Source organism: Lactuca virosa, chromosome 2 (genome assembly GCF_052849685.1).
Source record: "Lactuca virosa cultivar CGN04683 chromosome 2, Lactuca_virosa_CGN04683_v6, whole genome shotgun sequence".
In the NCBI taxonomy this organism is placed as follows: Eukaryota; Viridiplantae; Streptophyta; class Magnoliopsida; order Asterales; family Asteraceae; genus Lactuca; species Lactuca virosa.
The window spans coordinates 73,096,598-73,111,182 of record NC_136427.1 but is presented as its reverse complement, the minus strand read 5'-3'; the positions used below and the strand labels follow the sequence as shown (position 1 = coordinate 73,111,182).

The window sequence follows — 14,585 nt, the reverse complement described above, 5'->3', positions numbered from 1 at the left end:
TACACACTCTATTAGGGTACTCTGTGTTGACAAAACCCTCTGGCTGACTCATGTAAACATCCTCAGCCAACTTTCCATTAAGGAAAGCGGTTTTGACATCCATTTGCCATATTTCATAGTCATGAAATGCGGCTATGGCTAACAGAACCCTAATAGACTTAATCTTGGCCACTGGAGAAAAGGTCTCATCATAATCAACTCCCGGAGTTTGTGAGAAACCCTTTGCAACCAGTCGTGCCTTATAAGTGTGTACATTACCATCCATGTCGGTCTTCTTCTTGAAGATCCATTTGCACCCTACAGTCTTACGACCTGGTACATTCTCAACCAAGTTCCAAACTTGATTGTCATACATGGACTGTATCTCACTGTCCATTGCCTCTTTCCACTTGGCTGACTCAGGGCCTGCCATGGTTTCCGCGTAACTGTTAGGTTCATCCAGACCTATCAGCGTCTCATCACTGATAAGTGTATCACCTTCCGCAGTAATACGGAATCCATAGTAATGCTCAGGTGCATTCCTAACCCTTGTAGAACGCCTCAGAGGTACAGACTTGTCAATTGGCTCAGCAGAAGTTTCCTCCTCAAGTTGAGTGCTAGGGTTTGAAGTTCCTTCACCACTTGACTCTTGAATTTCTTCAAGGTCAACTTGCCTCCCACTGTCTCCTTGGCTTATGAACTCTCTCTCTCGAAAGAACGCCCTCCTAGCTACAAAGACCACATTCTCACTAGGTTTGTAGAAGAGGTAACCAAAGGATTTATATGGGTAGCTGATGAAAATACACCTCTCACTTCGAGGTTCGAGCTTATCATGAGTCTCACGTCTCACGAAAGCCTCGCAACCCCAAATCTTAATGTGGTCTAGTTTGGGTACTTTACCAGTCCACATCTCATGAGGAGTTTTGGCAACTTTCTTTGTGGGAACTAGATTAAGGATATGGGCGGCAGTCTCTAAGGCATACCCCCAAAATGAGATTGGTAGCGAAGCTCGACTCATCATGGAACGAACCATATCCAACAAGGTTCGATTACGCCTGTCAGCTACACCATTCAACTGCGGTGTCCTGGGAGGTGTCAATTGTGAGACAATCCCACATTCCCTAAGATAGTCGAGGAACTCTGAACTAAGATACTCACCACCTCGATCGGATCGAAGCATCTTAATGTTCCTGCCCAATTGATTCTCGACTTCCTGTTTAAACTCTTTAAACCTCTCAAAAGTCTGACTTATGCTTGATTAAGTAAACATATCCATATCTACTGTAATCATCAGTAAAAGTCAAATAATAACGATTAGCATCCCTTGTGGCATATTTGAAGGGCCCACACACATCCGTGTGTATAAGTTCCAACAAACCTTCACCCCTCTCACAAGAACCTGTGAAGGGTGACTTTGTCATTTTTCCAAGTAAGCATGATTCGCAACTATCATCTGACTTTAGGTCAAATGACTCCAATACTCCATCCTTTTGGAGTTGGCCTATGCGTTTCTTGCTTATATGTCCAAGACGACAATGCCATAATGATGCTTTATCCAAGTTATTATCATTAACAAAATCAATACACAATACATTATTTCCTAAGTTATCAACCACAGATACAGTTTCATACACACCATCACAAGGTAATGCTTTAAAATAAAGAACATTATTAAAGAAAGCATTAATCGAACCAACTTCATTATCAAATGAAAAGGTGAAACCTTGTTTATACAATGCATGAAAGGAAATAATATTTCTTGCCATTTCTGGCGAATAACAACATTTATTCAAATCTAAACTAAACCCACTACTTAGCGATAAAGTATAAACTCCAATCTTGGTGACAGGTAAAGCTTTCCTATTCCCCATGATTAAGTTTATTCTTCCATGCTCCACATTCTCACTTCTTCTTAGTCCCTGCAAATCAGAATAGATATGAATACCACAACCGGTATCAAGGACCCAAGAGTTAGAATGGGGTGAGTTATTAGATAAGATAGTGTAAATACCTACATGGTTTGGTTTAACTTTCCCATCCTTCACATCTTGCTGGTACTTTGGGCAGTTCCGCTTCTAATGTGACTTTTCATGGCAATAGAAGCATTCAGCCTCTTTAGGGTCAGAAGAAGAAGTGACAAAACCTTTCTTGGTTCCACTTGAAGAAGAGCCATCAAGGGTCCTAGCCTTGGTACCCTTCGAAGAGCTCTTCCTCTTCTTCCCTCTACCTTTCCCGATTGCCAAAACCGGGGCGGAGTTTGGAGTAGGAGTGTTAACAACCGACCTACCCTTAAGACCTGTTTCTGCGGTCTTGAGGAGTCCCTGAAGTTTGCTGAGTGTGACCTCTTCCTTATTCATGTGATATGTCATGCGGAATTGATCATAGCACGATGGTAAGGAGTGCAAAATGATATCTATTGCAAGCTCCTCAGGGAAGTTCACATTAAGCTTCAACAACCGATCCACATACCTTTGCATTTTCTGCATGTGGCTCGTGACGGATTCCCCGTCCTTCATCATGGTTGTTATGATAGAGCATATGATTTCATACCTCTCTTGTCGTGCACTTTGATGGTATCTTTCCATCAGATCTTGGTGCATTTCAAAAGGGTAGAAGTCCTCATAGGACTTTTGGAGTTCCGCTGTCATGGTGGCCAACATGATGCATGCCACTTTTATAGCATCCCTTTCATGTGCCCGGAAGTCAGCGATCTCCTGGGGAGTTGCAGTGGTCTCATCAATCTCCTTAAGCTCCTTGTCAAGGACATATTCTTTGTCCTCGTAGCGGGTAATCATCCTGATGTTTCTGATCCATTCATTGAAGTTGGATCCATCAAAAGTGACTTTCCCACACAAGTTCATAAGGGTAAAGGGGCCATTAGGATTAGAGCCAGAAGCAGCATTGTTTGAAGACATCTGAAAGAAGAGAACAATATTAGTTTAGATATTAAGAGAGTCCTTAATACAACACCCAAATGTAATATTAAGGCTAGGATCCAATCACAATATATTATAACTTAGAAGAGGCATGCCGTAATCCAAGCTATAACATATTTGAAAGGTAGGTGAATGACGATTCACCAATTTCCACCATGAAAAACGAAATATAAATATTAGGTTTTTAATTGGTTCTTAGAAATTCCTAGATTCTTTTGAGATTCAATGAACTTTTCAAATGCATGTTTCAATCTCGAGTGTGCCCTCCAAGTTTTGTGACTGGGATACCGAGGATCACAAAACGAGGTGTGAAGTAACCATGCAAATCACTTGGTACCCTCAAGGTTTATCACTCAATCGATGTGCCGGTAAACCACACACGCTCCACCGATGCTATGGTAAACCTTAAGTCACCCTTTACCTACCTTGTTAAGTCCAAGTTAGTGTGCCGGTTAACCACACACGCTCCACCAACGACTTAAACAAAGTGTAAAGTGTAATTTCATGGATTAGCACCTTATTCACATTTTCCTAAAGTAACTAAGATTGGGAATTTAATAAAAGCATTTAGTTACTTTATAATATTCATCATACATTTAATGAGAATTTATAAGTCCTTGTCTTACCCGTTCGGCTAACGACCCTCCACCGATCAAGGAAGCGGTGGGTGAGAGTGGACACCCATTAAGTTGCCATTTTATAGGCAACAACCTTATACCCCCCTTATAGACCGGCTTCGTGAATGAGGCGTACTAGCGGTAAGACGACTTGACGTTATACATATATATATATATATATATATATATATATATATATATATATATATATATATATATATATATATATATATATATATATTAGTAACTTATAATATTATAAAGTATAAGGGTTGAATTTTAACTTTTAAAATTCTAAGGGTTGGAACTAAAGTTTTAATCAAGACTTTACATGTTCCAAAACTTGAGGGCAAGTTTTGTAAACTTCCAAAACTTTTCATTTCTTATAACTTATGAATTAATTGAGTAATAAAAATGAAGACTCTTCATTTTTATAACTCTTGTGTTCTTTTAATGGATTTAATAAAAGTGAGATTTTTGGTTTTCCATAACTTGAGGACAAGTTATGGATTCCATTAAAACACATTATGATCATGAATTAAACTACCATGAAGGTTACAAACAATTCCTATGATCATCTAATCTTCATAAGTTCAAGAACATGAATATGAACACTTTCAAGAATCAAAAATTACACTTAAAAAAACTTGTAATTTTAATAAATGTCATTGTAAATGGATTAGCATAAACATTACACCATCTAAAACAAGCTTTAAAACATCAAAACAGTTTAGGGTAATGTTTCTAGTCCATTTCCAGCAACAAATGTGCAAACTTTCATACGAGCAGAAAACAGAAAAACGATTTTTTTTTCAAGCTGTTTGCACATAAAAAAAACAACAAACAAACCTAGGCTCTGATACCACTGATGGGTTTTGAGCATTCTAACACTTCCTAAGTGTACATGCAACCCTAATAACCTTGGATCTATGTTTGTCTAATAATCATGCAAAGTTGAATTCCAAGGTTATATTCCTATCTAGCATACATGGGGAACATTTTTAACTTGAATGAAAGATAGAATAACTTACCTTGTTGTTGATTATGATCCTTGAAACCTTGTGAGCCTAGCACCCCAAGTGTGATGCCTCAAATGCTTCACACAACACCAAATGCAAAGGATTAAACTTTGAGAGAATCTTACACTTGCAAAATCGGCTCTAGCCCTCTTGTTTCTTATGTGTACCCGATTTTGGTGGAGCATGGGTTCTTTATATAGTGTTGACACATCTAGGGTTACACCATGTAAACCCTAATGTGTCATGACTCTTCATTTCCATGACCCATGGGTTTGTAACTCCCATGGAGCATCCTATGGGTTTAACCCAACTTGATAATCCATGGAGCCTCTTAGCTCACTATACAAGTTATGCATAATTTACATAATCAACCCATATATTTAATTAGTTATCTTTTGATCACTTAATTAATTCTAAATTAATTCTTGATCAAACTAATTAAATAATATTATTAATATATTAGAACTTATAATATATTAATAAACCATAAGTGTTATTTCTCTCATTTTAGTTTATCCAATTGCATGGTGCCATGCAACCCAAATGGACCATGCCGGGTCGGGTCAAGTACATACCAGAAATAGTTATGGACTTAGACACCTTATCCAACAGGTTGTTCATTACTTTGCTTACTTTAATGCATATCTTGTGATACTAAACATGACGTCCTCCACCCCCGAACGTTTCCGCCGTTCCGGTTTTGGGGTGTGACAACAAAGCATTCGACTCATTAAATTGGGGATATTTAGACTCGATACTCTCTCAGATGGGTTTTGGTATTAAATGGAGATCATGGATTCGTGGATGCTTGTCTTCCTCTCGTGCTTCAGTAGTTGTCAATGGTTCTCCAACTAAGGCATTCAACATCACGAAAGGTGTTAGACAAGGATATCCACTCTCCTCCTTCTTGTTCATAGTAGCGATAGAAGAGTTGAATTATGTGATGAAGACCACAGCGGACAAAGGAATCTTCAAAGGAATCAAAGTCCCAGGAAACGGACCAATATTATCCCAAGGTGGTGCTGCATTATTCATTGGTGAATGGTCTCACTCTAATCTGAAAAATCTTTCTTCCATTCTCAAATGTTTTCAGGTATCGTTTGGCTTATGGGTTAATCTTCACAAATCAAAGGTAATTGGTGTTGGTGCTTCTGCAGTTGAAACCTCTCAATGGGTACACCTTCTTGGTTCCGATGCCGACTCCCTACCTTTCACATACCTAGGTGTCCCGTTTGGAGCAAACTTAAACCTGAAAAAAGCATTGGAAACCTATTATTGAAAAGTTTCATAATAATCTTTCCTGTTGGAAATCCAGAACCTGCTTGTTTGGTGGACGTTTAACTCTAATCAAGGCAGTACTACTTCTTCGTCAAGCTTTCGAGAACAATATCCATACCTTTCTTTTAGTAGTGAATGAGATGCTTGACAATAACTCTAAATACAGACATTTAAGGTGTAACACAATGCCTTAAGTGTGGGAGGGCAACCTATCCGTATCCCTTCGCATGGTCGTTCTATCACGAAGTTGGCAACGGGAGTGGGACGAGAGCTCGACTGTGAGTATCTCCCTTTCAGTGACCTGGGACAGGAGACGATTTTATAAGTTTGCCTTGTTGGCATGCTCAGTGGTCATAACGCCTTTGATTGAAATTCCATTTGCACCCGTCTCCTTCGGGGATCCATTAAAGGGATTGGAGTGGAATTTCCATTCCACCTATCCGCACCCTATCTCGCTGAAATTTAGATATGTGAGCCCGGAAACACATTTTAAAATACGCCTGTCAACGCAGCTCTTTTTGGAAAGGTACGAGCAGACCACTTAACCTTCCCACCTATTATATGTCGTTATTTCGTGCCCCCATTGGTGTCATTAAAGAGCTGGAAAAAATTAGAAGGAAATTTTTATGGGGCAGTAATACAGACAGACAGGAACAAAATCCATTGGGTCTCTTGGGAAAAAGTAATTGCCTCTAAAGCTAATGGTGGTCTAAGAGTGGGTTCCATTCGTACGCTTAATATTGCACTCCTGATCAAATGGTGGTGAAGACTTAAAATCAAATCCACGTCCTTATAGGCAAAAGTCATAACATGCATCCATAATATGGAGAAGAAACCTGTGGATTATCTTGCCAGAAATAATATTACTAGTGTTTGGAAGAACATAGATGGGGTGAAAAAAGACATCGAGTCAATGGGATTTAGATTCAATGACATCTTTAGACAAATTGTCAAAACGGGTAACAAAACACAATTCTAGCACGAAACATGGGTGGGATCAGAGAAACTAAAGGTTACATATCCAAGGTTGTATGAGTTAGACAGAAAGAAGCCCTACAATGTGGCTAAAAGACTTAATAAAAATGGAGACAATTGGCAATGGACATCTAACCCAATTGATGTTGGTCTTACCTCTGATCTCGATAACCTATTGGCATACACTGAATCAACTCGCTTCCTTTCAGGTGATGACCACATCTAATGTATTCTTGCATCTGACGGTTTATACAAAGTTGACATTATGAGGAATCAGATTGAGGTAGAAACTGTGGTGATTAATAACCCCTCTCCAATCAACTGGTACGAACTCATTCCTATTAAAGTAATCACGTTTATTTGGAGGGCCCTATTGATTCGAATTCCCTCAGCCACCACCCTATAAATAGGGTATCAACATTGACACTATGCTTCCAGTTCTTGTATTGACGACATTGATGATGTAAATCACATTCTGGTATTGTGTCCCTTTGCCAAAACTGTCACAGACTCTATTCTTTGGTGGTGTGGTATTAACAAGTGCAGGTTCAAAACATAACAGAGTTACTCAACTGTACAGTGAATTGGACTACTAATCAAAAGATAAGGGACATGATAACAGTAATCTGTTATGGGCTTTTATGGAGTCTATGGTGGGCTCGCAATGATCGTTTATTCCAGGCAAGATTCATGAATCCAACTAAAATGGTGGAGAGCATTAAGTCAATGTTGTTCTTGTGGCTAAATATAGAAGGAATGGTGTTATTTGTTCTTGGGAATTTTTTTTGTTTTTTCCCCTTTTTCCCTTTAAAACAATCTATTTTGTAATTGTTCTTGCTCCCCTTTTAGCTACTTGCTTTTTTGGGTTAGCTTTTTATAATATTGGCAGTTCAAAAACAAAATAAGTCAATAAATAGCATACTGTTTTATAGAAGGTTATATAATAAAAAAGTTAATTATTGAAAATTTTAAAATAACATAAATATAAAAAGATTAAGTAACATTATGTTAATATTTTATTTTATCGATTTTTATTTAATCACCTATTAATATACACTTACCCTTATATTATTTTCTATATTTGACAGTAAACTTAAAAAGTTACAAATTTATATATAAAATATTTAATATAACATACGAGACGAGAAAAATAGAAAAAAATAGTTAAGTTTTTTTTAAAGTTAATTAGGTTTTCTTTTCTTTTTTTTAAAAACTCTTCAAACCACATTTCACTGAATGGCACAGAACACGCGCAAAAGTTGGGCTTTTATAGCAGTTTGTTTTTTTAGAAGAAGGGAAAAAGCTCTGTGTGTGCTTCTTGGTATAGCAGTGGACCAACCACTTCAAAACTCTTATATCCCTAATAAAAAACATACTCAAAAAAGAAAAACATTGTCGCTCCTTCTCCATCTTCTTTCTTCTCACTATCCTTCTTCCATCTGCACTTCCGACCATCACCCTTCATCCTTCGTCAGCCTCAGCCTTTTGCCAGCGCACCACTGCAAGGCCCGTTCCTCATCGACACACCACTACTTCTTCATTTATGATCATCTACATCGTCGATAGGTATGACAAAATCGATTCCTTTCTATGTTGATTTCTGCTATGATCGACGCTCCTGTTCACGTCGGCGCTCCTGTTCACATCGACATTCACATCAGGTACCCTTCTCGATTTTTTTCTGATCTATGATGTAATGCTCGTTATTTCTGAAATCAATTTTTAATTTCTGATTTTCTGAAATCGGTTTGGGATTTTTGATTTGCTATAATTGATTTAATGATCATGATTTGCTGAAATGGTTTTTCTGATTTGCTGAAATATATAGACTTGCTCAAAATTGATTTTCTGAGTTGATGAATGTCAAGGAGAAATCTAATTTTTGTTATACTAATTTGCTTCCACCCATGTATATGTTTCCTTTGTTTGTTGAATTGGATGTCTAAAGAGTGGGATAGATCTTTATACATCTAGTTGTAGTAATTTAAGAGGGAAACAACTTGTGTATTACAGGTGCTCGATGAAATACTTGTGAGAATATTGAAGTTTAATTTAATTTAATTTTATTTGATCTTACCTGGTACATATCTAGTAACAAATGCAAATGGTCAACTGGTGAAATGGTCTTTTTTGTGCTTGTTACGAAGCTATTGGCAAATATCTATAATTTCTTTATAAATATGTAAAAATATGATGTGTTTATGCTTGTAATTAGAAGTATGCTGGTAAAAATGTGATGTATTTATGCTCTTTGAAATCACACTTGTATTTGTGGAGCAGGTGAATCAAAGGCAAACAGGAGCCAAGAAAATGTTGTTCCAAGTGTTGAATCAAGATTTTGTGAAGGAACTCCAAATCAAGAGCAATTTGATGCAACTCGTAAGGACATTATATAGCTAAAACAATATAATTTTAATTTTAATTCATTTAATCTGTAAATAGTATTTAATAGTATTGTATGTTTTTATAAAAAAATGTAATGAATTTTATTTCAATGCTGTAAGAATGGAATTATTAAAATTTTGGTGTTGAAAAACTATTTTAATTTTGTAAAATTAGTTTATTTAAATTTCAGTTTATTGTAACAGCCTGCAGAGGTTAAAAAACAAATAAGTTTTTTATTACAGGCTGCACCCGTTTTTGGTACACCTCTTCTGCTGCAGAGGGTTGTAAAGGTGGTCCGCAGACTTCATAGATATTTATTTCGAAAAAACAAACAACACCTTACTGAACACATTACTTTTTCTTTATTTATTTATTTATAAATAAACGTTGATGAAATTTAGAAAAAATAATAATATTGAATTAATAAATCAAATTATAAATTTAAAAGAGTAAATTAGATGATTCGTCTCTCGTGTAAGTGCCAAAAAGCGAGTTTGGTTCGTATTTTCAAAAATTAACTCGGACAGTCCCTCGTTTGTTTAAATTTTGCACATTTTATCCCTAATGTCGTTTGCCAGACATAAAAAGACGATTTTGCCCTTATCTTTTTCGTTTTGATTTATTTTTATTTGTTAGACATATATAATTAATTATATATTTATTTGTTTACGTAAAGTAATGGACCTTATATACCCTCTTTATCTATCTTCGTCCAAAGACATCAACTAGAAGTCATAGCATCTCCGATCACCACTGACAAGCCATCTCCGACCTACACTCTCCGGTCAGCTACCGGTCACCATCTCCAACCACCTACCACCGCCTGCATCTACTAATACTCTTACGCTCACCCCCTCACCATCGAAACTTTGCGAAGTGCCTTGTCGTGATATAACGAAGCGGAAAGTAGCACTAGCACGTGCCGATCCTATCGTTTGTTACATCCACCAGTCCTCCGGAGAATTTACTCTCCCGCCATTACTTTGTACTTCAATAATTAGAGAAACCCCACCAACCCATTGAAAAAATCGATGCCCAATCATCCTATCGACATAATTTCAGAAAGATATTCTTCTTCCCAATTGGGGTTTGGAAGATTTCCTCCAAATACAACTGAATTCCATCGACGAGTTTCACTAATTGAGCTACACTGATATGAATTCCCCCATGACAAGTCTAAAATCCGATGGGTTTTGGAGGGTATTATATGTGGTGTTATTGGGTCAATCGGTGTCGTTTGCAATGGCCCTTATGAGCTTCAGCTCATCTTTATCTGCTAATCTAGGTTAATTAAACTCTAATTTCCATCTACAAATTTTCATGTTTCTAATGAATCGATTCAAAGGGTTTATCTGATTTTTTTTGTAGGTGTTAATGCACCCTTTACTCTAACATTTTTCTCTTATTTTGCTTCAACTTTGGTTTTCGGAAGTGTCTTACTCTATGGTCGTCAAAAGCTAAAGGTAAGGTCACTTCATTATCGTTTATAATCCGAAAAAAACTTAAATTATTACATTTGCATCTTGTGTTTCTCTGGATCTGAATCTGTGTATCTTCTTCCTGTTCAAAATAAAGTGTTGTGATTATTTGTTTTGTGTTTGTGATTAATCTTGATTGAGATTTGCAGATTTCTTGGTATTGGTATGTTCTCTTAGGATTTGTAGATGTGCAAGGCAGTTATCTTGGTAAGTCGTACAGTCTTGGATTTACTCATTTAATTCTTAGCTAAATAAAAAAAATAGCAAAGTACTTTTATTTATTTGTGTACAATAGCATTCTACTTTCATTTCTTTATTTTACTAGATTGTAGTTTGACTTGAAAAAACCAAAACAACATTCTACTTTCAACTTTCTACTTATTAAATGAAAAATTGTGGCTTTGCATCTGGATGACATTGTTATAATAGGAAAAAAAATGTATGCGAGATGTTATAATAAACTAATCAATGGGAATGCGATCCTATTTCTTGCATTTATCCCTTCAATTAAAGATTTTACAAGATTTATTATTTTGCCAACAAAAAGACAATTTGATCAAAACCCCATTTGAATTCAATGAATTAGTAAAACCCCACGACTATAATTTTACAATATTATAACTAACCAATGATTTTTGCACTCATTGCAGTTAATAAAGCATACCAATTTTCATCAATCACAAGCGTGACAATGCTTGATTGCTCGACAGTTGTTTGGGTCATAATTCTCACTTGGATATTTCTTGGCACAAAGTATTCTATATGGCAGTTTTTCGGGGCGGCTATTTGTGTTTCCGGCCTATTTTTAGTGCTACTTTCCGATTCCGGAGTGGGTGGTTCAGGCGGCCGGAATCCTATTCTTGGTGATATTCTAGTCATTGCAGGGACATGCTTTTTTGCATTGAGTAATGTCGGAGAGGTTAGTCGTATTTTTCTATTTCCACTTAGAACTACTTTTCACGATCAGGATGAGGAGGGCATTTACGTCTTTTGCACACACGCCAGATCAAGAGAAGTCCGTGTCCCCTAGTCACAGTTCAATGCACATCAAACGCAGTGCAACATGTTCTGTCATGTCATGTGTAACAAACGAAGCTTCATTGTGTCCAAACACCCCGAAAACATATGAACTTACTTAAACGGTTGTATTGCATCATCTATTAAATATGCAGGAGTTTTGTGTTAAGAAAGTTGATCGGATTGAAGTACTAACGATGCTTGGTTTATTTGGAATGCTTGTGAGCATAGTTGAAATGTATCCTTTTATCTTAAAAGTAGGATTTACGTTTCTGTTACTACCTATTCATGGCTCACTTAAGGCTTATAAAAGTGGATATTTTTCTCGTTTCATTACAAACACCCAAATCTTAAAGTTATAGTCTTATAGACTAGGTCAATAACCTCTGAATAAACTTAAATCTTTTGAGGAAGTTATCGGTAGCCTAAAACTTAAAGAAATTCCCAATCTTCTATCCATGTGAGACGGGTTATTACAGTTGAGTCCAATCTCAGTACCTTAAGTACAACACTTGGTTTTCCATAACAATTCCTTAGAACATTTTTTGAGAGGAAGAATATTGAATCCATATCTTGGTCTCCGGAAGTTGTAAGTGATTGTCTTTTATTTTGCGTTTGATAAATAGGACGGGACCCAATTGGACCAACTTTCTAGGGCTATTTTGATAATGAAGATGAGAAGGGTTTTTACGTCTTCTTCCCGAAATTTCAATTTTTGTCAGATTGACATCAGTTGTATATTGCCCTTGCCTTGAGAGACAAATGGGGTGTTTTTATGTTTGTAACTAAGGGTGTGTTTGGTTGTGGGAAATTTTCTAGTTTTCCTTAGAAAATTTTCAAATGAAAATGAAAACTTTGAAAACGCGTTTAGTTGATTTAGTTTTTAAAATTTTTCCAAGAAAATTTTCCAATTTGTATGTAAATTAGAAAAGTGATTTTTATTGTTTTCTAAATTTCTAAAATGGGAAATGAAAACTCCACAACGCGTTTTCTAAAATTTTCATTAAAAACCGAAAACAAAAACTCAACTCTATTTTTTGAAACGTTTTCTAGAAAAATGAAAACAGTTTTACACAACCAAACGCACCCTAAAACTTTGTGCTTTTTTTCCATCTTTTCTACTCCATCTTTTAAAGCATGATTTGATCTTTTAGATCTTGACCTTTGCTGGTTATGGGGTATCAGGCTTTATGTTCTTTTCTTTGACGCCTCTTGTTCTACAGGTTCGTTAAATATTCCATAAAAAGTAAAAAAAGAAAACACAAAAACCTTATATATTCGGTTGTTATAAAAATGGTAGAATTTATGCAGGCTAGTGGAGCCACACTATTTAATCTCTCATTACTCACAGCCGATATGTGGGCAGTGGTCATTCGTGTGTTTTTATACCATCAGAAGGTAATATTTTCAAATGCACAAGTGGAAGTCATTTCACATAATTATTTCCATGTTTTTATTTACCATATTCTCATTGTAGGTGGACTGGCTATACTACGTCTCGTTTTTACTCGTTGGTATTGGTCTTGTCATTTATTCGAAAACGTAAGTCTTCTTCCGCAATGACTCTGTAGGACATCTCTGTAGGACATGACATAACAGTTTGTACTTAAACTCAGACTGAGACTAATGTTAGTAGGACAAAAAGACGTGAATGCCCTTCTTCTACTCATAATTGAAAATTGTCTAAATAACTTTAAAAAGCTTGTCCAGTCCCACCTAGTCTGGTGTGGTATTGTCTAGTCTGTTCTTGTCCTATACTCTTCTTTCATGTCATGTCTTGTCATTTCTTGTCATGTCATATACTATATACTAACTTATGAAACTCTTATTATTTTTTTTTATACAGGGAGAAGAATTTGAACGAGTTACCAAAAGTTGAAAATGGTGACCTTGACCAACCATATCGGCTGCTACAAGAGGAAACAGTCGGCGTCTAGAGTTGATGCCATGGCTGCACCAGACAAGTGACAATGTGTTAGTTTCCATATGGCATTCGATATATAGAAAGGTATTTGTTTGTAAAGCAAATGCAATGTAAACTAAGTACAACCGTTTATCCTTTCGTTCTAGATACACCTTGTTTGGTAATTATTTTGTTTAACGAATAACAAGGGAAAACAATTATATATATTTTAGGGGATTTGCTATAAAATGTACGGTTAATGCCTAAAATGAGTGACAAACTATTTGTTCTTTTACAAAACATTAAAGAGGTAAAACGTTGAAGTCTCAGGACCATATGTGCAGAAGAAGAATTGGACTAAATGTTTCTAGTCTCAAAAAGAAAAAAAAAATTGTTTTTTGAAGTTTACAAACTACATAAAAATAATTGTTTTCTTTTTGTAAACTTAATTTTTTTTTAAGTATATGCATAACTAGACTCTAATAAATAAATATGCACCTCCACAAAACATATTACATAGTGAGTCTACTAAGGAATAATGATTTATAAGGGTATTATAGTTTAAGTTTATTCACATATAGTCTTTTAAGTTTTTTTTTTCTTTTTTTTTTTCACATATTATCATCGAACGTCTTTGGACTGTTTATATTACATTTTTATGACCGGTTGGTGTAAAAGTAACATAGTTTAGGTTTTGTTCATATTTAGTCCCTTATGTTTTTTTTTCTTCTATATATTACTATTGAACTTGTTTGTACTGTTTCATATTATATCCTTATGAACTTGTTTCGACTGTTTACATTACATCCTTATGATCTGAAAAATTTTGTCGTCTTCTATCTTACCAACTTAACGGTGAACTGCATTTTACTATCTGGTTCGAGAGATGTTTCAATTTGAGCATGGTCCTGTTGAATCTTGCGTCTTCTTTAAAATTTCATAACTTTTTGAAGTTTGAATGCCATGATTTTTGCAACATGTAGTTTACTGTGTCTACT

General features: G+C 35.9%; 2 protein-coding genes and 1 long non-coding RNA gene across 3 annotated transcripts; all 3 read left to right on the top strand.

The window, feature by feature from the left end:
- Positions 1-5,317: 5,317 nt before the first annotated feature.
- On the top strand, positions 5,318-5,830 carry LOC145157508 (uncharacterized). The gene has a single exon (XM_079076540.1). The coding sequence runs from the start codon at positions 5,318-5,320 to the stop codon at positions 5,828-5,830; it is 513 nt and encodes a 170-aa protein (XP_078932666.1).
- Positions 5,831-8,122: 2,292 nt separating this feature from the next.
- On the top strand, positions 8,123-9,324 carry LOC145156391 (uncharacterized). The gene is made up of 2 exons (XR_013736666.1): positions 8,123-8,465; positions 9,085-9,324. It is a non-coding gene; the product is annotated as an uncharacterized LOC145156391 (long non-coding RNA).
- A 568-nt stretch (positions 9,325-9,892) lies between these two features.
- On the top strand, positions 9,893-13,887 carry LOC145159177 (uncharacterized). Its single transcript, XM_079078107.1, has 10 exons — positions 9,893-10,474; positions 10,558-10,652; positions 10,817-10,874; positions 11,318-11,586; positions 11,840-11,922; positions 12,222-12,273; positions 12,839-12,907; positions 12,996-13,082; positions 13,162-13,226; positions 13,531-13,887. Exons 1-10 carry the CDS (start codon positions 10,345-10,347, stop codon positions 13,619-13,621), a joined length of 999 nt encoding a protein of 332 aa, XP_078934233.1. The 5' UTR covers positions 9,893-10,344; the 3' UTR covers positions 13,622-13,887.
- Positions 13,888-14,585: the final 698 nt, after the last annotated feature.

What these genes read in the sequence shown, in the direction of transcription:
- LOC145159177 (XM_079078107.1), top strand. Translation starts at nt 10,345, where the DNA reads ATGAATTCCCCCATGACAAGTCTAAAATCCGATGGGTTTTGGAGGGTA. An exon ending in TATCTTGGTCTCCGGAAGTT is followed by an intron (nt 12,274 to 12,838) that starts GTAAGTGATTGT and finishes TTGATCTTTTAG; the next exon opens with ATCTTGACCTTTGCTGGTTA. An exon ending in TGTTTTTATACCATCAGAAG is followed by an intron (nt 13,083 to 13,161) that starts GTAATATTTTCA and finishes TTCTCATTGTAG; the next exon opens with GTGGACTGGCTATACTACGT.
- LOC145157508 (XM_079076540.1), top strand. Translation starts at nt 5,318, where the DNA reads ATGGGTTTTGGTATTAAATGGAGATCATGGATTCGTGGATGCTTGTCT.